The sequence below is a fragment of the Mauremys reevesii genome, linkage group 2, assembly GCF_016161935.1.
Source record: "Mauremys reevesii isolate NIE-2019 linkage group 2, ASM1616193v1, whole genome shotgun sequence".
Classification (NCBI taxonomy): domain Eukaryota; kingdom Metazoa; phylum Chordata; order Testudines; family Geoemydidae; genus Mauremys; species Mauremys reevesii.
The window spans coordinates 91,871,323-91,895,942 of record NC_052624.1 but is presented as its reverse complement, the minus strand read 5'-3'; the positions used below and the strand labels follow the sequence as shown (position 1 = coordinate 91,895,942).

General features: G+C 41.1%; 1 protein-coding gene across 4 annotated transcripts in view; it reads left to right on the top strand.

Annotated features, from left to right (window-relative positions):
• The window catches only part of AMPH (amphiphysin), a 212,523-nt gene that overhangs the window by 5,060 nt on the left and 182,843 nt on the right, over nt 1-24,620 (top strand). Inside the window, exon 1 of one of the 4 annotated variants that reach the window (XM_039524656.1) lies at nt 19,746-19,999. The exons of 2 other annotated variants lie outside the window; for them this stretch is intronic. In XM_039524656.1, the coding sequence (XP_039380590.1) occupies nt 19,931-19,999 (69 nt within the window). In that variant the 5' untranslated portion in view covers nt 19,746-19,930. Of the gene's footprint in view, nt 1-19,745; nt 20,000-24,620 lie in introns of those variants that run through there. One more of the 4 variants, XM_039524652.1, reaches the window with a different exon arrangement.

Here is a 24,620-nt window from a genome sequence, read left to right as displayed (position 1 = left end):
TAGTTGTGGTGAAGGAAAAATGCTTCATGAAATTGGACCAATTTTGCCAGAATTTATTTTCACAATGAAATGGGGAGGGGAAGGGAGAGTTCCAACAACGACAAAAATGAAATGAAATTTCTTTTGTTTTGAAGCCAATGTTTGTTTTGAATTTTATTTTGTATTCTATATTATAATGTGCAAAATGAAACAATAAACCTATAAATAAAACATTTTGATCAATTTGAATTGAATTTTTTCCCCATCATTATACATTTTTGCTTTTCGTTCCAATTCAGAACAAAGACATATTTTTAAACTCAAAATCCTTTGCTAAATGGAACTTCCATCCTCCACACAGCTCTGCTTATATCTATTAATTATTTATTGAAACTTATTATAAACTATCAACATACCCTTGATAGGAAGTGCCACTAATATAGTTTATTGAATTATAGATTTTTTTCCCCCTGGGAAGTGTTTTCTCCACCTTTTATTTGGGTTCTGATCTTTGAGCTAACAGTTGGAATAGTTTTTTCTAATGTTCTGATAATCCCTGGTTGTGTAAGGTTCCTCCAAAGACTAAGCAAATATAAATGATGGAACTGTGCAACCATGGCTATGTACAGTGGGTTGATGGCAGATCTGTTTTCTCACTGGATTAACTGGTAACTGACCATTCTCAATCTCTGATTCAAGTGCATCAGTTTTGAAATAATCATTTGTGAGATACAAAAGTTGGAAATGTGTTGGCAGCCACTGTACTATATATATATTAAATACATTCATACTAATAGTTATCAATCGACAATATCCTGTCATATCCTGAACGAACCTTATGGAATTAAGATAAGATTTAATATAACTCAATAAAGTTTATTAAATTAGGGTTAATATCTCTGGGGTACAATGTATGAAAAATGTAATTATTTATGTGTTATTGTGGCTTTGTATGTACCTCCTCTAGTAGGGAGGGGGAATGTTAATGTACTTCTTCCTTTTATCAAACCTTTGAAGCCACCCCCTTGAGGAGACAGGCATGTACTAGTTCAAACTGGATTCTTCAGAGACCAACAAAGGAAAGATTTTTGAACAAAAAGCCTTGAGTTTAGGCTGGCTCAGGGACTGCTTTCTGACCCAGAAAAAGGACAGGACCCTTGGGCCATGGAAGGCCCCAATCCTTAGCAGAGGATAGGAAGGACTTGGCCTACTGAGGCCTCATACAACAACTGGGTGCTTGTTGAGAGCTGAAGCTATGATGAATTTGTGATCACAAAAAAACCGCATGTATGAACTGTAGGTTCTTTTATTGTTTTCTCTGTAATGGTTTACCTTAAGAATAAAGTAGATTTGCTTTGAAAGAACAGTATGATAACTTATAGCAGTAGTACTCCCTCTGTTATCAGTCACTGAAGAGAAAGCAAGCAGGTCTATATAGGAGGACTGTTTGTGCTGTGAATAACACAGTGAAGGCAAGAGAATTGTCCTGCCTGGAAATACCCCAGTCAGAAGCGAGAGAGATTTGGGTCTCCACCCAAGAGAGGCAACAGCTGGGAGCTGGAAGCTGAGAGTGGGTGCCCTTACTGGACTACTGAGGAGAAATACAGGTGCAGTTGCCCAGAACTGTGGTACACACTACTAGCTATGCTTAGCTTCATGCATTGTGTATCCTCATCTACATGCTGTTTAACACTTGAGTCAACAGTGGGCTTGAACCATAACTCATAGAGGTCAGAATGTGTGTTTCCATTGACTTCAATGGGCTTTGGATCAAACCCTATACGCAAATTAAAACTGTCCATTACAAAGTCTCTCTGAGTCTTGCATAACTCAAGATAGCTAAGTTAAATAGGAAAGAAACAAGGACAAAAAACAATGTAATGAACTCTATTTACATCCTTTGGGGAAATTTCTGTGGCTATTGTCTAGTTTGGAGTTATGTCAAATCTTGTCCAGTGCTGTCTTATCTCGCTCCATTTGGCATTATGCATAGAATCTCTTAGGACTAATAAATGACCATTCCTAATATCTTGCTCCAATGACAAATGTTCTAGCATAGTCATAAATTCTATAGTCTGATTTATTTTGATATTACATGAAAATGTTAGGATTTTACTAAACACCAAAGAGAGATACTTACCTATTATGAATATAGAGACATACATTTTTCACCTCATCTTTGATCAATGACCAATGTAATCTTCATGCCATTGTTGCTGTGCTCTCAACAGACAAAACATAGTGCAAAGCAAATTCTGAATCTCAATGTTTCCTGCGCCACCAGATGTCACTTAGGTCATGAACCAGGCTCCACCACTCCTGTCTATTCTGCGCCACTCTTTGTGTGTCGTCTTTAAATTACAAACAAAAAAAATATTTGAAATTATAATTATGAACAATATTCATCCAGTTTCTGACATCAACACTATGACTGCTCTCACTGCAGTTGACTTACATCACATAATTCTGGCCATCTGTCTGAACTATTCTAGTTTAACTGCATATTGCTGCATCATTTGATATTAATCCCAACTCCCCCCTCCCCTCATTTCAGTCTTATCTTTTAGGCACCAAACAACATTTATCTGGTTTGATTCCTGTTGTAAACACCCCAGTTCATTATCTTTGACAGTTATTTTAGAAACTCTGGCAAAGATTTACAATGACTTTTGATTCACTACACTATTTATATGCTCCTCTTGTACTTATATCATGTCACCTGCAGTTACAGTTCAAACTTTCCTTTTATAATGGACAAGAAACAAAATTGTATTTTGGTCTCCAACATAAAATAAAATAAACCCCTATGGTGAAAAAGCAAACAGATGTACTAAATTTACAGTTGCAACTAATCTTAAAATGTAGGAAGAAAGTAAAGGGGGAAAGTCCATTTAGCAGCAAGGTTGGTATAGTTCCCGGTTATAAGTTAGATGACTTCTCTTGCCTCATATTATAGACTCTCTATATCTAATAACAATTAATACTTTGAACTTCTATAGCAGCTATTCCTTTTAATCTGGTTTTTATTGTAGCTTTCTGAGTAAAAATGTTTATTAATGCAGTGAAAACAATCACATACCAAGAAATATTGTTTGTCTTGCTGTTTCTACTGATCTAGTGACCAAAAGCCCCAGTCAGAATTAGGGCCCCTTTGTACAAACATATAGGAAGGCACATCTCTGACCCAAAGAACTGACAGTCTGAAGTCCCAAGCCAAAGCCCATCGAAGTCAATGGGAGCCTTTCCATTCACTTCAGTGAGCTTTGGAATAGGCCCCAAAGTCCTGTAAAGCACTTCATACAGGTTCAGAAGATCCACCAACATGGAGCTCATTGCTGGATCGGGTCCTCCAGACCCGATGAGTGAGTGTGTTAAACACTAGAGGGGATGATAAGAGTAACAGAAAAGAACAAGTGGTTCCATAAATAAGCTATGTGCACAACTTAATTGCTCGGTATTACTGTAATTTAAAATAAAATACACAGAAGATTAAATATCAGCACACCCCATTCCCAGCAATTCCAGCAGGCCTTCTACCTAGCCATTACCAGTTGGCGTTTTCCTTTAGATGGCATAGTAGAAGTGAAATATGATGTGACCAGGGCTCCAAATGGCTGCCATGATCTGACTGAAGGACCTGGACAATAGATTTGTGCAGACTCTTGGACTCTTTTGGGCTAAATTCTACAGTCCTTAACTCCTGTTGAATCCCGATACAGGACTGAAGGATTTTGCCCGAGCACCTTTTGCTATTTTTCCTCTTGTATTTTTTTAACATGATTGAGTTAGTCATACCGTTCCTGGAAGATACATACAATATCTTACTTATGAACATGATGGTCAGTAGCTACTTTTCATAACCTTTATCTGCACCACGAAGTAGGTGTCAATATGAGGGTAGACTCCATTTCTCCTATTTCCTGTTGAATACTGTTCATCTCTATGCTTAGAATTTCAGAACCCCTTTATAAAAATAGTTTAAAAAAGAAATAAATATTCCGAAAGAGCTGTGCACTGTATCTTGTCAACAGATGCGTCCCATTGACTGGCCTTGGAATAGCCTAATACAAAAGCCCTATGACATCTATGAACAGTTTTCATAATGGAGCCCTTGTTATTAGCAGTTCCCATCTCTAAATCAATATAATGAGTAAAACTATGATAACATTTCATAAGACATATATAAAATACATAAATATCCATGTATTCAGCGGTATTTCAATGAGTTATGTAGTATAACTGAAAAATATTTATTCACATTTACATTACAACAGGCTGGCTCATTATCATTATTGCTTCATTATTTCCCTGTACTCCCCTGTCTGTCTATATCCATTTGTTGTCTCTTGTCTTATACTTAGATTGTAAGCTCATCGGGCCAGGGACTGGTTTTTTGGTCTGTGTTTGTACAGTACCTAGCACAATGGGGACCAGGTCAATGACTGGAACTCTTAGGAGCTACGACAATATAAATAATAAATGCTGACCGTTGAGCTTTGTGGTGTAATTGCTTTAACTGGATATATCAAATCGTTATTTATTTACTTTTTTGTTATATTACAATAATTTGTAGTGTTATTGATTACCATGATGCTTGCATGTTGTTGTAAGATGCTTGCATGTATTACTGGTATATTTAATTTTGGGTAGTAGGGCCTTGACCCTGCTTCCACCAAAGTCAATGTTTTTTTCCTGCAATTTTCTTTAATAGGTCAGGATCTGGCCCTACAGTTGTAATAATTTGGCTCAGTGTAATTAAGATGTTTTAAATAGTTTTGGCACTTCATTGTTAATTCAGCTGCTGCCACTGTTGAGCTGTTAATGCTTCCTCCTTGTTGCCTATCTTCTCAGACAATGGAGATGATTTAAATGTAATGGTGCAAGAATGGTTGGGAAATGGGAATAAAGTTACATTTACACTAGAATTTTAGCCTCAGATGTAGCTGCATCAGTGTATACCCCTTGTATAGACATAGTTTGCGCCAATGTATCATACCCCAGTTTCACTTGATGCAGCTACCCTTGTGGGTAAGATGGCAGTATAGACAAAGTTTAAGAGTCAGCAGACCTAGGGTGAAATCCTGGACTCATTGAAGTCAATGGGAGCTTTGTCATTGACTTCAACAAAGCCAGGATTTCACCCCTGATTTCTTTGTCCATTGAATCAGGGATTTAATCTCAGTTGCTGAAAAAAGACCATGGTTTGTCCTTATCTACATTTGCAGTTGAACCACATTTAGTATCAGTTCACACCTGCGCCCATTGCTGACACAGCTGTCACAAATGGTTCAGTTTCATACTATATGCAAGTTCCTTGTAGGTTCCTCTATGGAGCTCACAGCAGTGAGCCTCCCAGCCTGGGCTGCCAGGCTCAGGATCATGCTACTGCACTAAAAATAGCTGTGTAGGCATTTGTGGCACCTTAGAGACTAACACGTTTATTTGGGCATAAGCTTTCATGGGCTAAAACCCACTTCATGAGATGCATAGAGTGGAAAATACAGTAGGAAGATATATATACAGAGTACATGAAAAGATGGGGGTGTACATGTACTCTGTATATATATCTTCCTACTATATTTTCCACTCCATGCATCTGATGATGTGGGTTTTAGCCCACAAAAGCGTATGCCCAAATAAATGTGTTAATCTCTAAGGTGCCACAAGGACTCCTCATTGTTTTTGCTGATGCACACTAACACGGCTACCACTCTGAAACCTGTGTATTCATTGTAATTTCAGCTGGAATTCAGGCACTCAAGCCCACCCCCTCCCCTAGGTGTCAGAGCCTGAGCTCCAGACTGAGCCCCAACTTCAAAATAATGTCTAACCAGCTATTTTTAGCACTATAGCACGAGCTTCACTAGCCTAACTCTGTTGATCTGAACTGGGAGGCTTGCTGCCGCAGGCTGTGTAGACATACCATGTATGAAACTGAAAAATAGAAAAGTGATATTTACCTCCTTTGTAAAGCACTTATCTAAATCTTCATAGATCGCTGAGCACTGGGGATTATTGTCCGTAAAAAACACAACAACAACAAAACACTTTGTACTTCAGAATTTATATTATAAAGGAAAACTCGTGTGTGTGTGTGTGTGTGTGTTTTAATTCCAGAATCATTTCATCTTGTTTGACACATAACTATCATTTTAAAATATTACTTATAAAAATGGGCAGAAATTCACACAGAGAAGGACTAAAGGAAACTCACTCCACACTTCAATGGACAGAAACAGCAGGAGCCAAAATTGTTGCCAGGTAAGTTTCAGTGTGTATTGAAACATTTGTTTTCCTACATGTATCCCTGTTCTACCATGAAACTACTCACTAATACCCTATCATCCCTTCTGAGCTCCCTGGTAAGTTGTATTTGCCAACCAATTAACACCCAGTTTATCCTTACAGCCTAGTGGCTGTTCCACTTCCTTGAGCTACTAACTCTGCATTTATGCTATTTAACCCTCTTAAAACCCCATTTTACACCAAGAAAGTCAATAGGAATTTTTCCATTGACTTCAAAGGGAGTGGGATTGGGTCCTCAGTTTAAAAAAACCTGAACACGTTTAGAAGAAATAGAAAAGGTAAAAGAAAATGTACAGTAGATCTCATTTTAGAACAATGCTATACTCAGATAAAATATTTCAGTGCACACTGAAGTGTACTTGAAAACAGTTTTTGGTCTCCTGCTTTTACCACACATTAAAGCTTTCATGGTATAGAGTCCCATCCAATGGAAATTATGCCTAAAGCACATCATCAAGAATCCAGAAATCTGAGCTCTCTTTCTCAATGTCACAGATGTCCTGTATGACCCAGTGCCTCCATTTCCACCAGTACAATGGGATTAACAGTACTTTCCTATTTCACAAGGATGCTGTGGAGCTTAATTCACTGGTATTTGTGAAGTACTGTATCTTTGGGGAGACTATAAAGGTGCAAAGCATTAGTGTTCATTATAAAAAGTATTGAGCAGGCATTTAAAAATGACTTTGAATTTGTGTGTGTGTGTGTGAGATCATGTAATTGTTCAAGGTTTTAATTATGAATTTACTATAGTTTTCCTTTTAAAAGGACTGTTTGGAATAGACATATGGTTAGAAAATGTAATTCTTGTGTAACTGGATTTTTTGTCTTCTGCTGTGCATGACTTCTGTGGTATCTTGGAGAGAACAGTAACAATGTGTGAACAGCTCCTCAATACAAGATTTGAAAAGGGGAGAAAAATGTCAAAACTGAATTTAGATGATGTACAGTTATAACTTTTACCATGAATACTGTTGAAGAAAGATGTGGAGATAGGATTCTAAAATTAGACTTGTAAAACATTATTAGCTGAACAGATTTTTGCAGAGAGAGAGAGAGAGAGAGAGAAGTCACTGTCTCACATGATAACTACAAGGAAGCTAGATATAGTTGTAGAATTTGGTTCCTATAGTGATACTTATTGGAACTGCTTTTTTTGATAGATTAAGAGGTATTTTAGATGCTAATGGTTATAGCAGTAGAGAAAAATATGTTTTCAGCAAAGCTATTTAATATGCTATTCAACCAGTGGTTCTCAAACTTTGTTTTTCACGGACCACTTGAAAATTGCTGAGCGTCTCGGCAGACCACTTAATGATCTTTCCAAATGTTGTTTGTACGTTAGCTTACTATTGTAAAGTGCTTTGGATAAAAGTGCTATATTAAAAAAAAAACCTTTATAATTAACTTTTTTTGTTCTACAAATAAAAGCATACAACTCATATTTTAATATTCATAGTCTTACCTTTCTAATGTGATGGATGTGCCCCCTCTCCCCGGCCGCAGGAGCTCCCAAACAGGGGCTGGGAAGGAGGGGCATCTCTCCCTCTCCCCTCCTCCCTCCCCCCATGGCAGCCCCCGAGCTGGGGCTGGGAAAGAGGAGTGTCTCTCCCCCACCACAGCAGCCACAGAGCTGATGCTGGGAAGGAGGGCCATCTCTCCCTGGCAGCCACAGCCCTAGACCTGGGGAAAGTGGCCTCTTTCTCCGGCAGCCACAGCCCTGCATGTCCCAAATTCCCCCCACCCCCTCTTCTCACCCCACTGTCCCCTCCCACCTACCCCCTAGGTCCCCCAGGCCACCACCTCACCTTACATGTGCATCTTCTCCAGGATCCAGGCACCTAAGTAGTGGAGCCATGCCTGCTCAGCTCCACTGATTAGGTGGGTGGCCCTTCATTCTCTCATGTGTGACTACCCAGGCACGCACCTTAGAGGGAACTATCCGCAGACCTTCCTGAATGGAGCTCGTGGACCACTGGTGGTCTGTGGACCACAGTTTGCGAACTTCTGCTATACACTGTATACAACTGAGGCTATGGCTACACTTGCACTTCAAGCAGCGCTTTGAAGCGCTAAGTGTAGTCAAAGCGCCAGCGCTGGGAGAGAGCTTTCCCAGCGTTGTCCGTACTCCACCTCCCTGTGGGGAATAACGTACAGCGCTGGGAGCCGCGCTCCCAGCGCTGGGGCTTTGACCACACTGGCGCTTTGCAGCGCCGCAATTTGCAGCGCCGGAGAGGGTGTGTTTTCACACCCTGCTGCAGCGCTGCAAATTTGCAAGTGTAGCCATGCCCTGAGCTGGGGTGATCAAGATCAGAAATTGTTAGAAGGGCAGGCCAGAGAGCCTTGCTAGGAGAAGGATGTGCATTAGTTTGTCTCTAGTTCCTACTGTTTGTTTGGGGGGCATGGATCAGCGTTCATGGGGACTCCATCTATGCCCAACCCAAGCTGGGGAAGCTAATGATCCAACTAGTGTACCAGATTCGATGATGAATCCTGGTCACGTTCCACTTGAGGCACTTTGCACATACGCTAGAGTCAAAGACTATTTGTTTATAGCTCTTTTATGTGCTGAAGAGAGAAGTTTCTCAGCAAACATCCAATAAACTGGGACAATAACTTTAAAATAAGTCAAAGGAGAAACTAGCCACACTAAACAGCATTCTATTGATTCAGTTAGACCATCAGCAAATAGAGCTTCATTGGTCGGCCTTGGGGCCTGATCCATGCCAGAATTATGCATGAGGCTTTGGGATTTAATTATGACAGTGGATGCAGTTGTAAAGAAAAGATTTGACTGTGTGCAAGATGAGATTTTCACAGTAATTGTCCAATGTATTGATGTTGATTTAAGTGCATTGAGATCCTCCGATAGAAGGTATTGGATAAGTGCAAGTGTATGTATAAAAATTAATTCACCTGAGTGCTAATATTCCTGAAGTGCAATGCAAAATTGATGCACGTAGACTTCTTTGGAAGTTCATGATTCCCTATTTAAAGATTTTCCTAAGGCCCAGAAGAGATTTAAGGACAAGTTGAAGCAATCGAGAACAAGCTGTATTAAGAAAAAATAGCCTCTATGTCTGTGGGAAAAAAGCTTGAAAATATAAACCAAGCATAATCACTGCAATGCTTGAATCTGTAGAGAACCCCTATGGACATGCAAGTGTTGCCCATAGTGGCTTGACCAAATCCCCAGAGGGAACCAGTGTCAGAGCTGGGATTGTTCCCTTGCTAAATCCACTAGACTATGTTGCTTCTCATTATTAAACTATCATTCCTGTGGTCAGAAGTCACACTCAGTTCTCAATAGAGGGGGCTAGTAGTGGTCCTAGAACCATCAGTGGTAGTCTGGGCAGTACTGCTTTCCCTACATCTGTGAACCAATTTGTGGTCTCTCAATGATACCTGTGGCTAGAGGCAGATCCTCAGCTGGTGTAAACTGTCATAGCTCCATTGAAGTCAATGAGGCTGAGGTGAATGAACATCTTGACTCATGGTTTTTCCAAACCCCAAAACCCAACTCAGGGTGGCTATGAAAAGACTATAAATAACTTGTGGATCTTTAGGAAAATCAATATCAAGCTCTCAACTCTAGCAATCAGTCTACAGTGGTTTGCATCTGTTAAACTGTCAAGGCTATCTTCAGAAGGAAAGGGACTATAAGCTTACTTTTGCTTAGTTAAAGCTGAGATTCTCTTTTCCTAAGGCCCTCCTGATTAGGGGGGCCACAGTGGCAAGCATGTTGTTTTACAAAGGTGGTTTTACACTGTATAAATGTGTATTAATAATAATAGAGTGTGGGAGAAAAGAAAACCTTATCTTGTATCTTTGTTACCAAATACAAGAGCAAACAGTCATTCAATACAATTAATTAGCATCATAGGCTTTTTCCAGAATGCATAACTAACCTGGGGAACTCTCTGCTGCAATATATTACTGAAGCAAAGGGCTTGGTAGGATTGTAAAAAGGATTAAACATACATATAATATATAAACAGAGTATCTTGAGTTATATTAAATAGGATAACATTTATAAGAAATATAAGCCTAACGGTTCTGGATATAAACCGACCACTGACTACTAGGGGTTAGCAAGAAATGTCCCTGATGGGCATGTTAGCGCGTAATTACTGTGATGAAGTGGTTAGTGTTCATTTTTCAGTATGAGTCATCTTCAGTTTCTGCAGTTTCGTTCACCAATTGCGTGCAGATGGATGAATTAGTAATTTGCACCTTCTAATTAATGTGCATCTGGCTTCAGAGACTAAGTACCAATGGAATTATTCCCCTGTGAAGCGGATGTAGTTCCAGATTCCCCCCTTCCTAATAAACAGTCTCCTGCTGTTTTTGAGTGGGGGGTCTTCTGAAAAAAGAAGTTAGTTTATTCTATCTCAGTAGATCCACAACACAGTAAAACATCCTTCCACAGGGTCCTCTGCCCTTTGGACTGTTTATTCAAAGGTTGGGTCTCACTGGTTCTGGCCTGAGAGTTTCTGCACTAGCAGGATGCAATCTGAGCCTGTTGTCAAGCAATTTGGGCCTAACTTTAAAAAAAAAATTGGTCCTGTTAGAAACCCAAGGTGTCAGGTATGTCATACAATATTTTGACTTTTTTTTAGAATATTTCCTATATTTTTCCTTTAAAGTCAGACATTTCAGCACATAGCCAAAATATGAGCTCTGAATGATCAATCAAATTGTCAACACCTTATCCAGAATTCATTATGAATCCTTTGATGTGTATTATGCAGCCTCTCTAGAGTAAGGGCTTGTTTACATTGGCAAGTTATGTCTCCAAAAGGCAGTTTTTGGCGACAAAACAGCGATAGCGTACACACTGCAATGGGGCTTTTGTCGAGAAAAAGGCCCAGCTTTGGAGACAAAAAACTTCCACCCCTGTGAGAGTCTTTTTTCTTTTCCCCCTCCCTTTATTGTTGACAAACAGCCAGTGTAGACAGTGCGCCTTTTTTTTTTTTTAAATTGGCTTCCAAAAGTGTCCCACAACTCCCATGCTGCCGCTCTGGTCAGTGATTTGAACTCTGCTGCCCTGCAGCCAACCTGCCCCTCCCTCTTGCAAGCCATGGGAATTTTAAATCTCATTTCCTGCTTGCTGGCTTCCCAGGTAAACATGGCTGGCTATCACACCAAACGTGCTCCCGCTTGGACCACCACTGAGCTGTTGGATCTGATCAGTATATGGGGAGAGGAGTCTGTTTGGTCACAGCTGTGATTGACCCGTAGGAATCGGGACACACACGGGCAAATTTCTCAGGGCTTATGTCAAAAGAGCTATGATCAGGACATGCAGCAGAGCAGAGTGAAGCGAAAGGAGCTGACGCAGGCGTACCATAGGCATGGGAGCAAACAATTGCTCCGGTGGTGCACCTTAGACCTGCCACTTCTATAAAGAGCTGAATGCTATCCTCGGTGGTGACCCCACCTCCAGCGCCGATAGCCCCGTGGATACTTTGGAGGCAGCAGAAAGAGGGGGTAACCTGGAGGTTGAAATTCTGAATGAAGAAGTGGAGCTAGAAGAGGATGTGGAGCTCCCAGTGGGGTCACTCAGTGGGGCAGGCAGGCAACCAGGAACTTTTCTCCACTACAGAAGTGCTCTACAGGGAACAGGAAGCAGATGAGATTCCGGATAAGTTGCCATGGCTTGAGTAGGAATCAAAAAGTGGGAGGCAGATAGTGCTTTACGTGAGCTGGACATTGCCCTGTGTAGCTAATCTGCATGGCCAAACAGGGTGTTGATGGACATCGAGACCTGCTGGGATTCCTCCAGAGAGAGGCTCTGGAAAGTTTCCAAGAGGTACTTGTTAATCCTCTGCCGCAGATTCCAAGGGATTGCAGCCTTGTTAGTTCCCCCATTGTAGGAAACTGTACCATGCCATTTAGCAATCACTGGAGCTGGAACCAAAGCAGCACATAGCTGAGCTGCATTTAGACTGGGGTGAGAGCCGCAAGCATGCAGTAGTTGTGCCCTGTTTTCCCTGCTCACCCGCAGCAGTGAGATGTCAGCAAACAGGTTGGCCGCCTGTGAAAAAGTATGTGACAATTTTAGAATGAGTTCCCTGCAAAGCTGCCCTGCTGTCCTGCAAGCCGTGACCATTTGGTCCATGAGCACAACTGCCTTCCTCACCATGATTGGGATGCTCGCAGAGCTGTGTGCCTGCCTAGAGTCAGTGAGAAAGTGATTGTTACATTCCAGCAAACGATTGAAACATTTCAGTAACAATCCTTCTTCTGTGCAATGTCCACAGCAGCAGAGACCTTGAGGAACACACCACACACCCCTGCTGACTGCTTAGGCAGACAAGGAAGACTCCGAGATGCAGCAAAGAAGCCATGTTCTGGGAGGTGCTGCTGCGTGATGAGAGACAGACCAGGGAACGCAAAGAGTGCTGGGAAGCCAATGCAGTATTTGCTGGGCAAGCGACAGAGCGGATGATAAAAGCTATGGAGGATCAAACAGAGAAGCTCCAGTCTTTGATACAGCTGCAAACTGAGCAGATATGTGGTCAACCTCCATTGCAGCACATGCACATGTACAATTCTTTGCCAACCCCACCCCCCTCTATGCCCACACATTCCTTTTCACTTCACTGGACTCTTGAGTTTCCTCATCACTCCACCCCCTCTCACAGCTTGCACAATGATTTAGCTGGAGCTACACACAGTTGTGAGGTTTTACCCTTTTTAACAATAAATAACGGCTAAGGTATTTAATGGTGCAGCATTTTTATTGTGTATCCTACGAAAGTGTATATCAAGCAATTCAGTCTTGGGAACAAGCTTCTCAAGCATTTTGTTGCATGGAGCTTGTACATGGATGCACCAGGGAAGCAACTCCAAAGCAGACCTGTGTTAGTGCCCCGCATTGTCAAAATGGTTCCTCAAAGCCTCTCTGACATTAATAGCAGCCCTCTGGGCTCCTCTGACAGCCCTAGCATCTGGCTGTTCAAACTGTGCAGCCAAGTGCTCTGCCTCAGTGCGCGACACCTGAGCAAACATTTCACCCTTAGATTCACACAGGTTATGCAAAGTGCAGCACGCAGCTATGACCACGGGAATATTATCCTCAGTAAGGTCTAGCCTGCCATTGAGACACCTTCAGCGAACTTTCAAATGGCCAAAGGCACATTCAACTACCATGCGGCACCTGCTCAGCCTGTTGTTAAAATCCTCCTTGCTGCTGTCCAGGTGCCCTGTGTAAGGTTTCATGAGCCAGGGCTGTAAGGGGTAAGCTGGGTCTCCCAGGATTACTATGGGCATTTCCACATCCCCCACTGTGATCTTGCGGTCTGGCAAGAAAGTCCCCGCCTGCAGCTTTCTGTACAGGCCACTGTTCCTGAAGACGCATGAGTCATGCACCTTTCCAGACTAGCCTGCAACTGATGTCTGTGAAACGCCCTCAGTGATCCAGAAGCACCTGCACCACCATCCCTTCCTATTGATGTATTCTGAGACAAGGAGGTCTGGCACTAAAATTAGAATGTGTGTGCCATCAATCGCCCACCACAGTTAGGGAAACCCATCTCTGCAAAGCCATCCTCTATTTCATGCACATTTCTCAGAGTTATGGTCCTCCGCAGCAGGATGCAATTTATTATCCTCCACACTTGGAGTAATACAGCCCCAACAGTGGATTTGCCAGCTTCCACACAGCGATTGCAACATGCTTCTCTACCAAAAGGGCTTCTCTACCAAAAGCTCTCATTCTGGTGTCCTTGCGCTGCAGGTCGGGGGCCAGCTCAGCACATAGCTCCATGAAGGTCCTAAAGTTCTGTACCCACGGGTCATCATCCCACACCTGCATGACAATGCGATCCCACCAATCGGTGCTTTTTTCCCTAGCCCAAAAGCGATGGTCTACTTTATGCAGCTGCTCTGTGAATTCCAAAAGCAAAAGATAAGTTGCTGCTGTTCTTATCACACTCGGGTGCCTGTGATTCATCCTCTGTCAGTAACTTTGCGAGTAATTCTGCTGCCACGCGCGATGTTCTCACGACAGTTAACAGCGCATAGGAGAGAAATGCAGGATTCATCCTCTCTCACTGCAGATGCTGGTGCGCACTACACAGACTGACAGTTGGAAAAACGGCGCAAAAGGAAAGCCAGAACGGTGTGAAAGGAAGTCAGAACCCATTGAAGGGCTGGGATGCAAAGCAGTGCATGACAGGACATTTTGCACGTCCCAGGATGCTCTGTGCTCCGTTTCTGCCCCCCCACGACACCTTGCCGCAGATGGTGTCGCCAGGCACTGTGGGATACATACCCACAGTGCATTGCTCACACTGTTGACAATGGTGCTCCGAATGTGGACACTATCTGCTGACAGAGGGAGCAAATGTAGACTTGCTTTGGCAACTTTGATTTTGTTGATATTTTTCATGTTGACATTAGTTTCATCGACAAAACTTTCCAATGTAGACAAGTCCTAAGATACTGGTACTATCTGAATGATTAAATCTAAAGCACTCTTATTGCCCAAGGTAGTTGCCTAACCCCTCATTATTTTTATTAAAATATATTTTTAATGACATTTCAAGAATGCATTTTAAGAAGTAAACCTACCCGATATTAGCATAGTAATAAAACATCTCAAGACATATTAATTGGCCTTTGTTGGACTTCATATTATGGCACAGGTCTCAGTCTTGTGTCTCATGCCTGACTGTATTTGGAAGTGTTCGAATTAATGCTACACTGTTTTCATCCATGTATTCTTTCTCCTATGGCTACAGTGAGGGTTTTATTTTATTTGAAGCCAAATCCTGTAGCCCATACTCTTCAGAAGAGGTGAGATATACCTCTGTGCAGAAGGCAGAGACACATTCTATGCACCTGTGTACGAGGATAAATTTCACCCATGAAGAATCCCATAGAAATAGAAACCAATGGAACTCCTCACGTAAGTAAGAGCTGCAAGCCTTTTTAGTAGTAGTTCTTCTCCGATAGGAACATTATAGATGAATTTCTAGAAGCACTCAGAGTTGGCTTACCTCTGCTCTCATTGAAGCTAATTGTAAAATGAATTCAGTGGGAACTGAGTTAGGCCAATGTTGAGTGATGTAAAAATCCTGCTCAAATTCATAGCTTTATGTATCTCACTGCAGGAAGATAATTTCAAATGATTATTTAATTACGTTTAATTAAAATGGTACACGCAGCACTTTATAAGACAAAATATACAGCTGTATGGGAAATGATTTTCCCATACCACAACTATCGTCAAGAGTTTGATGTTTTCCCCCATCTTGAATCAGGATGTAAAGTGTAAATCTTAAAAATATTTCTGATGCAAAACTGATATTTCCCCCACAATTCAGGGTGAAACATTTCGTTTTGCTAATTTCAAAATGTTTAGTTTCAGTTTCAACCTTTTTTTCTTTTAAAAGCTTTTGGGGGGTCTAATTAGCTTAAATTTTGAAACAAAATGTTTTGAACCAGTAAACTGGAATTTTTAGTTTAAAAAATGTCAAAACAAAAAATGTCTGAACAATTTCAAAACTTTTATTCGCAACACTTTTTGAGTCAAGGAATTTGTCTAAAGTCCCCCCGTTTTGCTTTCAGTGTTGATGAACTGGCATTTTTTGATATGCAAAAAAAAATTGTTGAAAAATTCAGCTCTAATAAAATTCCTTCCACTTATATAATCAGTATTCTGTTCCAGAACTTATGTACAGGTTCAGTGTATACCTGCATACTAAAACAGAGAGAAATATGAATCTGAAGTTGTAGGGAGTGAAGTAAAATGACATATGAGTGCAGAAAAGTATAAAAATTTGGCTGAAATTATAATTGTTTTAATTAAAAGTAATTGCCTAAATCCTTAAGTAATCAGAAATTTCATAGACTGATTCTCAAGTAATTAGCCCATCTATTCCTTAATATTTCAGTTTCTTTTGTTACAGTTACTGTTGGGTTAGTTCAAGGTTACTGTCTATAGCCTTACTTCCTTGTGCTGTGATCCTGGCAAGATGAGTCATACGTTCATGGCGTAACCGTAAGAAACGTCCAGGTGCTGCAGGAAGTAGAATTTATGATTCCGCAAGTAGCCCTCTTCCCTTTGAGTCAATGCTGAACCAGTCTGCTAGTATAATGCTAGGGAGCAGTGGAGATGCTGTTTGTCTGACAAAGTTTAAAATTGAAGTAATCTACACTGGTGATCATTAAACATCCTGTGTTGCTTTTCATAACTGCTACTCTAATGGTCATAACAGGAATCTAACTCACATAAATATATTCTGCCTATCAACCCCCCCCCAATTTCAATGCAGCTTCAATTCCCAGGTAATCCTGCAGTTTCGTTTAGATACGGTATTCTTTATTTCCTGTCTCAAACTGTCATCTTGCACTGCTGTAATCAGTGAAGTGCAATCCTGGTGTTGAGTAACCTGACGAATACATATCTTTTGCCCACCTCTCACTGAAGTGTTGTGAAGCTCAGTACATCAGTGTCTGTAATATGGTCTGAGATCTTGGATGAAAGGCATTACAGAAATGAAAAGTGACATTCTGTGCAGAAAAATATACATTTAAATGGGGTCTGCTGCAAAATGTAAAGTTAGAGTGCTGCAGTATTTTCCATCTCTCATGTGATATTAGAAAACTGATCATTATGGACTAGATTCTCTCATTACACCAGCTGATTTTACACCAGCTGAGAATCTGGCCCTACTTTTGTTGAATTAAGAAAGAAGTAGTATACGTAAGTGTCTTTGATGTCCCTTTGGAGGAATCCGTGATTGTCATCTAGCAAGACTTATTTTAATTTAATGGATGCATTTTTATTAAAATTCCCATCGAAACATTTTTAAAAAGCAAATAAACATCCTGTGCCACTTTTGCAACCTAAACATTTGTCATTTTGTGTTAGTGTCTGAGAGCTAAAATATAAAACTGACTGGAAACACAAATAAAATTGAATGGCATTTTCATTGTCCAAACTGAGATAAATGCCAAAGAGTAAACAGTGTAAATAGTAAACAAACAAACAAAAAACCCACAAAGAAAAACCAGTCTATTAATTTTTTCAAATTTTCTCTTTCAGTCAAAGGAGTTAGTAACTTAAAGAAGGAAGATTGCCTTTTTTTTTTAATTATTTTATCCTGACAGAGTCCCCTTAAAGAAGAACCACAATGGCAGTTGTATATTGAAGGCGTTGCTCTCACATAGCAGTTTAATAAACTGTATACTGAGGAGGGCACGTTCCGCCTGCTCTCCAAGGCCACAGAAGTGCCTGGATGCAGGAAAACCAATGCAGTTCTGCTATGTGAGAAGGAAAGAAGTCTGTGCAGGTATTCCCCCCATTGCATACCATCATGGTCCTTGCAAACCAGCACGGAGAGTTGTTTTAGGATCTGTACTGTGGGACCCCGAGGTCAAACGCCTTTCCTCTCATGGCAGAGAACTGGTCACAAAAGCAGCATACCAGCAGCTGCAGAGTGGCACTCCACATACCCCCATCCTTTGTATTGCATGAACAGCCTGATCCAGTGCAATGGGAATCATTCCATTGGTTTCAATAAGTGTTAGATGTGGAACTAAAACTGTTTACTTGTTCTTAGCATCTGAATGCACTTACTCTCCCTGGTGCCCCTATGCTGTACCTTGCTGTTATGACTAAATAAGCAAAATACACACACACAGTTCAAGTTAAAACAAGCTCCATTAGTTAATAGAGCTGTACAACCCTTTTACAAACTCAAAACCAGACAAAATCAAATTTTTATAGAAGATGTTAAAAATTACTTCGGAGTTGTTTGGGAGAACTGAGTACACTGGGATTTTGTTCTGATCTCTGCATCTGGCTAACATTAGTAGACTGTGACGTACTGCATAAAATATACTTCTTTTTGGTTTCCGCTGGTGTATTGTGCGGATTTTCTTTTCAGGGCATAGACTATGTTTACCTCTGAGTCTAGAAAGCCTTAGCCCCTAAAAGATAATAAATGGGCTGTTATCTGTACATCCAAAATGCCTAATCTTACTCCCACTGAAGTTAATGGGAGCTTCATCATGGAAGTTTGACACCTGATGGATATTGAGAAAGTATGCAGTTACTGGGACATGGATGATTTTACTACTTCAGTGGCTAGGAGACTGTAGTTAAAGATGTTTGATTATGGCATTTACCTCTGCATTTCTGTATTTGTTTTACAGTGATGGCAACCTTCTGGCTTGTATTTGTGTAAATATTTCAAAAATCAATGAAAAGCATTACAAATGTAGAACAGCACCTTCATGCAGAGAAAGGGACACAGATGCAGAGCCTGGAGCACAGTAATGCTTGCCGTATGCCACTGTGTTGCTGTGCTCTGGTTTCAGGTCAGGCAAGCATGTGCTTAATTCAGTACTGATGGATTTAAGCAAGTCTTAGCAGGGAGGGTCGGAGCCAGTGTTTAAGTGCTTTCCTGGACTGGGGCTTCTCTGACTTAAAAGCCAAGTTTTGATGTTTAGGTCATGGTGTTGAGTAGTGTTGTTTTAAGGATTGTTTGGATAACTGGTTCAGGGCAGGATAAATATTTTTGTGGGTAGGGCAGAAGACACTCAGGTTCTATTCTTAGCTCTGCCACATATTTGATTTTGACCTTAGGCAAGACACTTAGGCCCCAATTTTCAACAAGTGGCCTTTAATTCTGAGAACTTAATTTTTTTTAAATGTTTGTTACACTAGATAGAGGCAATATTTTCAAACCTGCTTGCCCCACGTTAGTTATCTTAGAGATGTTCCCTGATATTCAAATATGCAGAGTGCAGGCAATGGGAGCTGATGTTACCGAATATACCCAATCGGAGTACTGAGTGCCCAGCACTTCTGAAAATGAGGCCACTAGATGCCATTGGGTGGCTAAATATAGATTTAGATGCTTAAATCCAAGCTTGAAAATGTTGTGCTATAAGGCTGAGCACCCACAACGTCATTTGATATCAATGGCCAACACTCAGCACTTCTGAAAATTGGATCCTGTGGTGTCTCGCTTTTGGGTGGCCGAAACGTGGACACACCCAAAAATGAGTGACACCTTTCAAAAGAGAATCCTTGATCTTTCTGTCTCGGTTTCTCCATCTGCAAAAAAGGGGATAATAGTCAGCTGCCCCAGAAGGGTTTTGAGGAGATGAGTTAAACAATCTCTGTAAAGTGCTTTGCTCTCATTCAGTGGAAGGTGATGATATTATTCTAGTATATGGTAGTGTCAGCCACCGCAGCAGTCCCCCACCCCACCTCTTTTTCGCTGCCCGTTGCTGTATAAATCAATTGCATCCCTTTCAGGAAGACTGCATATCATTTGGAGTAAATAGCCTCCCCACTCAATTAACCTGCAGACTCCCAATGCTGGCCTTGCCTGCTGATTCTGCCTTTCCATATTTTGTACCATTTTCTTCTCCTTCCAGAGCATCAGGAAGGAAGATTTTTTTAAAGGCAGGGAAAGTGCTTGGAGCTCCGCTCCGGCCGCCCTTGAGCACTGAGGGGGCCGTGGGACCAGTCTCTCGCTCCCTCTCTCTGTATCTTTAAGATCCCCTCCTCCACCTCGTGCCTCCAGCCCCTCCCCATCTCCTGCTCGCTCGCTCGCTCCCTGCCTCCGCCGCTGGGCTCTGCCTGACTCGCCGCCTCGCCAGGCTCCCTGGACCAGCAGCCATGGCCGACATGAAAACGGGCATCTTCGCCAAAAACGTCCAGAAGCGGCTGAACAGGGCGCAGGAGAAGGTCAGCGGGGAGCTGGGGGGAGGCGAGAGACCCGCGCCGGGGGCGGCAGGGGGCTTGTTAGCCTGGAGGGGGGAGGGGAGAACAGGTGCAACTGGAGGGTTGCAGTTTACACTGGGGCGGAGGACGCCTCCCGGGGTGGATGCAGAGGGGAAGCAGCAGCAGCAGCAGCGGCGAGGGGCTGCGACTGAGCATCCCAGGCTGGGGGCTGGGAAATGCATCGCGGGGGGCGGGGGGCAGCAGGCTGGCAGGGCTGCCGAAGCAATGGCACCGGGGAAGCCCGCCCAGGCAGCCACACACACAGCTGGTGCCGCTGCAGCAGCCCCGCGCTGCGCCCTGACAGCTCAATAGTGGCTGGGTTCCTTCAGCCACGGAGTGACCAGCCCCATACTGGGGCTTTGTCTTGTATACACAACTATTCCCTCCCCCCCCAAAAAAGTGCCTCCATTTTTCCCCGTTGCTGTCTGGTCACCCTCGTTGTCCACCCCCTCTGCTGCCCATGCAAAGGTCAATCCCCCACCCCCCTTTGTGCTGCTAACGCTCACCTTTAGCTATAGGCGTGTGGCGGGCAGGAGGCGGGGCTGCAGCTGCCTCTGGTTTCATAGCTAGGGGATCGGATGTATTTGTACATTTTACTGAGGTGGAATTAAGAAGCAGGGAGAGGAGAGGAAAAATTGATGTCTGTTTTGACCCTCTTAGGGCAAGAGAGGAAAGAACATGTTTCTTTAATCATAAGCAGACAAGATCCCTAGACAATGGCTAAAAATCCACAAGACAAGACAGAGCCCATTAATGTCTGTGTGGCCTGATTGAGGCAATATTGTGTGCCCTTCCTCAAAGGTCAGGAGGGAAGTGTAAACTCTAATCGATGCGTGCACTACAGTGTTTCCAGTGAAACAAAGTCAGTAATTACAACACACATACTGTGAATCGCCTTTGTTTTAACATAGGCTTGTTCAATTAGGCTGTCTTTGACTCGTGTATAATGACAGAAGGGACGGGAAAATGCATCTCGATTCATTATGGGATGTAAAATAATCCAGGGAACCACTATCATTTTAATTTTAAATGCCTGTATAACAAATACTTTGGATAACTACCAAGTAACAAGGGGGTATTCTTGCCTTAAGGACAGGAAAGCTTCCGAGGTCAGATATTATATAATTGGTCCATTTATTCTTCATCTTGACTGAAATACTCTTATACCATTGTGCAGATCAATCAACCTTAGTTTTCTCAGAATAAATATTGTGTGACTAAAGTGGATTTATTTTGTTTTACTCCAGTGTTCCCCTCCCCCCCCACACTGAATATTCCAGGGTTTCATCTACTTGCAAAATTATTGGATAATAATCTTGCTTTGGCATTCAGAGAACACAACTGGGCCAGATCTTCAGTGCATGTTCTCTACCATGGCTCCCTCAAAGGCAGTAGAACTACAGTGAGGGTCTGGTCCATGTGTCTTGTAATTAAAGAGAGGCAAAAAATGGGGAGAATTTTAGGCCAAATGGTAGCACAGTAGAATGCAGCACAGTAGAAGGAATACATCTGTCGCCTTGATCTGTTCACAGAAATAAAGGTTTGGCTGTCTCTTGTCCCCACCTCCACACATGCACACTTTCAATACTCTAAGAGGATTGTATTTCCTTTAATATCCTCCCAAGCTCCTCTTGAACTAAAGTGATCCTCCTCACCAGGTTCACTTGGCAGCTGAGCCTTCCTGTGAAAGAGGTGGTTCTAGCTACCATCTAAATCACTCGTGTCAGTAATCCACAGTGACCACAGCATAGACTGCTTTAAGGGCTCATATCAGCTTTTTCATTAGCAATTGCTCGGCGTTTGGAAATGTAATCGTGTTCCTCATTTTTTTTTAAAAATGTAGTCATCATGACATGAAAACTGCTGAAGCTGATCACATTTCAGTTGTTAAAGGATTTAGAGCCCAGACTTTAATCAGAAAAAACTGTCACTGAAGTTAACAGGGAATTTGCAGGATCGGTATTGCAGGATATCCACATTAAGCCTTATTAATTGAACCCCGTGGGTATAAATGTGCCACATAATTTTTACCAGCTTTAAATCTCTTGCAGCTATGGAAATATAAATACAAACCTTGAATTTGGGCAGAAAAAATATTTGTGCATAAACATATACAGGTATATGGAGAAAATATATGTTGGCATAGTGCAGTGTAAAGGTTTTACCAGCATGAGTTTGTGATAGCCATATTTAGGGTGACCAGATGTCCCAATTTTATAGGGACAGTCCCGATTTTTGGGTCGTTTTCTTATATAGGCTCCTATTACCCCACCCTCCACCCCATGTCCCAATTTTTCACATTTGCTGTCTGGTCACCCTAGCCATATTACATGCGAGTGGCAAAGTCATCCCAGCTGAATGCCAATAAAACCTCTAACCCACACTATCTGCATTTGCTATGCATTTTACATAAGTGCTCTAGGGGTTTTTTAAAAATTATTTTACTGATGCTATTTTTCATAGCTCTCTGCCTATATCTTGGCTGCCTTTGTACCATGTATTCAACTCTACAGAAATTCAAGGGAGAAAAAAATGTATCACAGATAGAATGTAGAAAACTCCCACACATAATAATGTCATCATTTTAGGATCTACTATCTGAGGCTGTCATATGCTAAAAACAAGTCTGTATTTTATTGTTAAAACTCTCCTCTCTCAAACAGCATAAAGTTCTTGTATAGCTGTCCCCAATCAGTCCCCCAAATATTAGGGTTTAAACCAGTCACTAGTTTAGTAGTGAATATTGCCCATCCTGCAATTTGGCCCAATGTTTTGTTGTTTTGTTCTGTTTTTTAAATAGAGAAGGCCACTGTTTGAAGTTATTCAGAGGTTATGGTCCGAGTTGCATGAAAAATATAATTCATCTCATGATTCTGTGTATCAATGGATATCACCATCACTTAGGCCCAATACAGTAGTGAATTTAAGCACACACTTAAAGTTAAGTAATTGTTTAAGTGCTTTGCTGAATCAGGGCCATAAAACATATGTGTTGTTTGTTTGTGTATGTGTGTATAATGTCAATAATACCATATATTTTTGGTTTACAAGGAAATAAATTTTATCAGTGGGTCTGGTGACAACATAAAGTGCAAGAGTGCAGACAGAGTAGATTATGATGTTGCCAGATAGAGATATGTCTTTGCTTCTCTGTTCAAGGTTTGCATATAGTTTTATTGCTTAAAATACACAGATCTCTACTATACCCATTCCTTGTTTTGCCTCACAAAATCTCTCTTGCTAGTCTGCCTTCAACATCTACTTATGTTTTCTCTGCCTCCATATTTGTCTCATGCTTCTGCTGTCTTGTTCTGCCTCAGACCCTCCCTTTGGGCTACAGGGATCTCTTCTCTAAATGCTATCTCCCACTCCCCAGACCTTTCTCTCATACTTAAACTACCAATTAGCTCTGGGTCTCCATAATGGCTATATAAGGCAAAATCTCTTAATTTTTTTGCTAATATTTTTAAAAGCAAATTGAGAATACTAAAAGCTCCATGTGCAGCTATTTATTTTTATTTAGGTTTTTAAAATAAAAAGGGGTGGGAGTTGCAGGAACTAACAGATATTTATACATTTTTATACAGGCTTTTTGCTGGTGTGATATTACACTTTTTAAATGATTGAAAATCTGATTTCTGACTTCATAGGTACAGTGTGTGTGATTATGTACTGTACAACATTCATAGACTTCAATGTGCTATCTGGTATAAAAGAGCAATATGGTAGAAATAAATGAGTTCTGTTTATTCAGTTTATCCCTGTGATTTGCTGACATTCTGGCAAAAGTGTATAAGTATTTTCTGTTCTGTTTTGTTTTTGTTTTACTCCTATAATACCTGTATCAAGGACATTGATGTTACAAGGTATTTAATGCCATAGGTCAAATCTCAGACCTAATAGCCAGACTATGGAAAAATATCTTTTAATGATAAATGACATAACTTTCAACTCTCTGTGTATATATGTGTGTGTGTGTGTATGTATGTATATGTGTGTGTGTATGTGTATATATATATATAAGGGCTGTTGATTAATCACAGTTAACTCACGCGATTAACTCAAAAAACTAATTGCAGTTAAAAAAGTTGTGATTAATCAGTTTTAATCACACTGTTTAAGCAATAGAATACCAATTGAAATTTATTAAATATTTAGATGTTTTTCTACATTTTCATATATATTGATTTCAATTACAAAACAGAATACAGTGTATATTATTTTCGATTACAAATATTTACATTGTAAAAATGATAAACAAAAGAAATAGTATTTTTCAGTTCACTTCATACAAATACTGTAGTGCAATTTACAAATGTAGATTTTGTTGTTACATAACTGCACTCAAAAACAAAACAATGTAAAACTTTAAAGCGTACAAGTCCACTCAGTCCTACTTCTTCTTCAGCCAATCGCTAAGACAAACAAGTGTGTTTACATTTACAGGAGATAATGCTGCCCTCTTCTTCTTTACAATGTCACCAGAAAGTGAGAACAGGCATTTACATGGCACGTTTGTAGCGGCATTGCAACCTATTTATGTGCCAGATATGCTAAACATTCGTATGCCCCTTTGTGCTTTGGC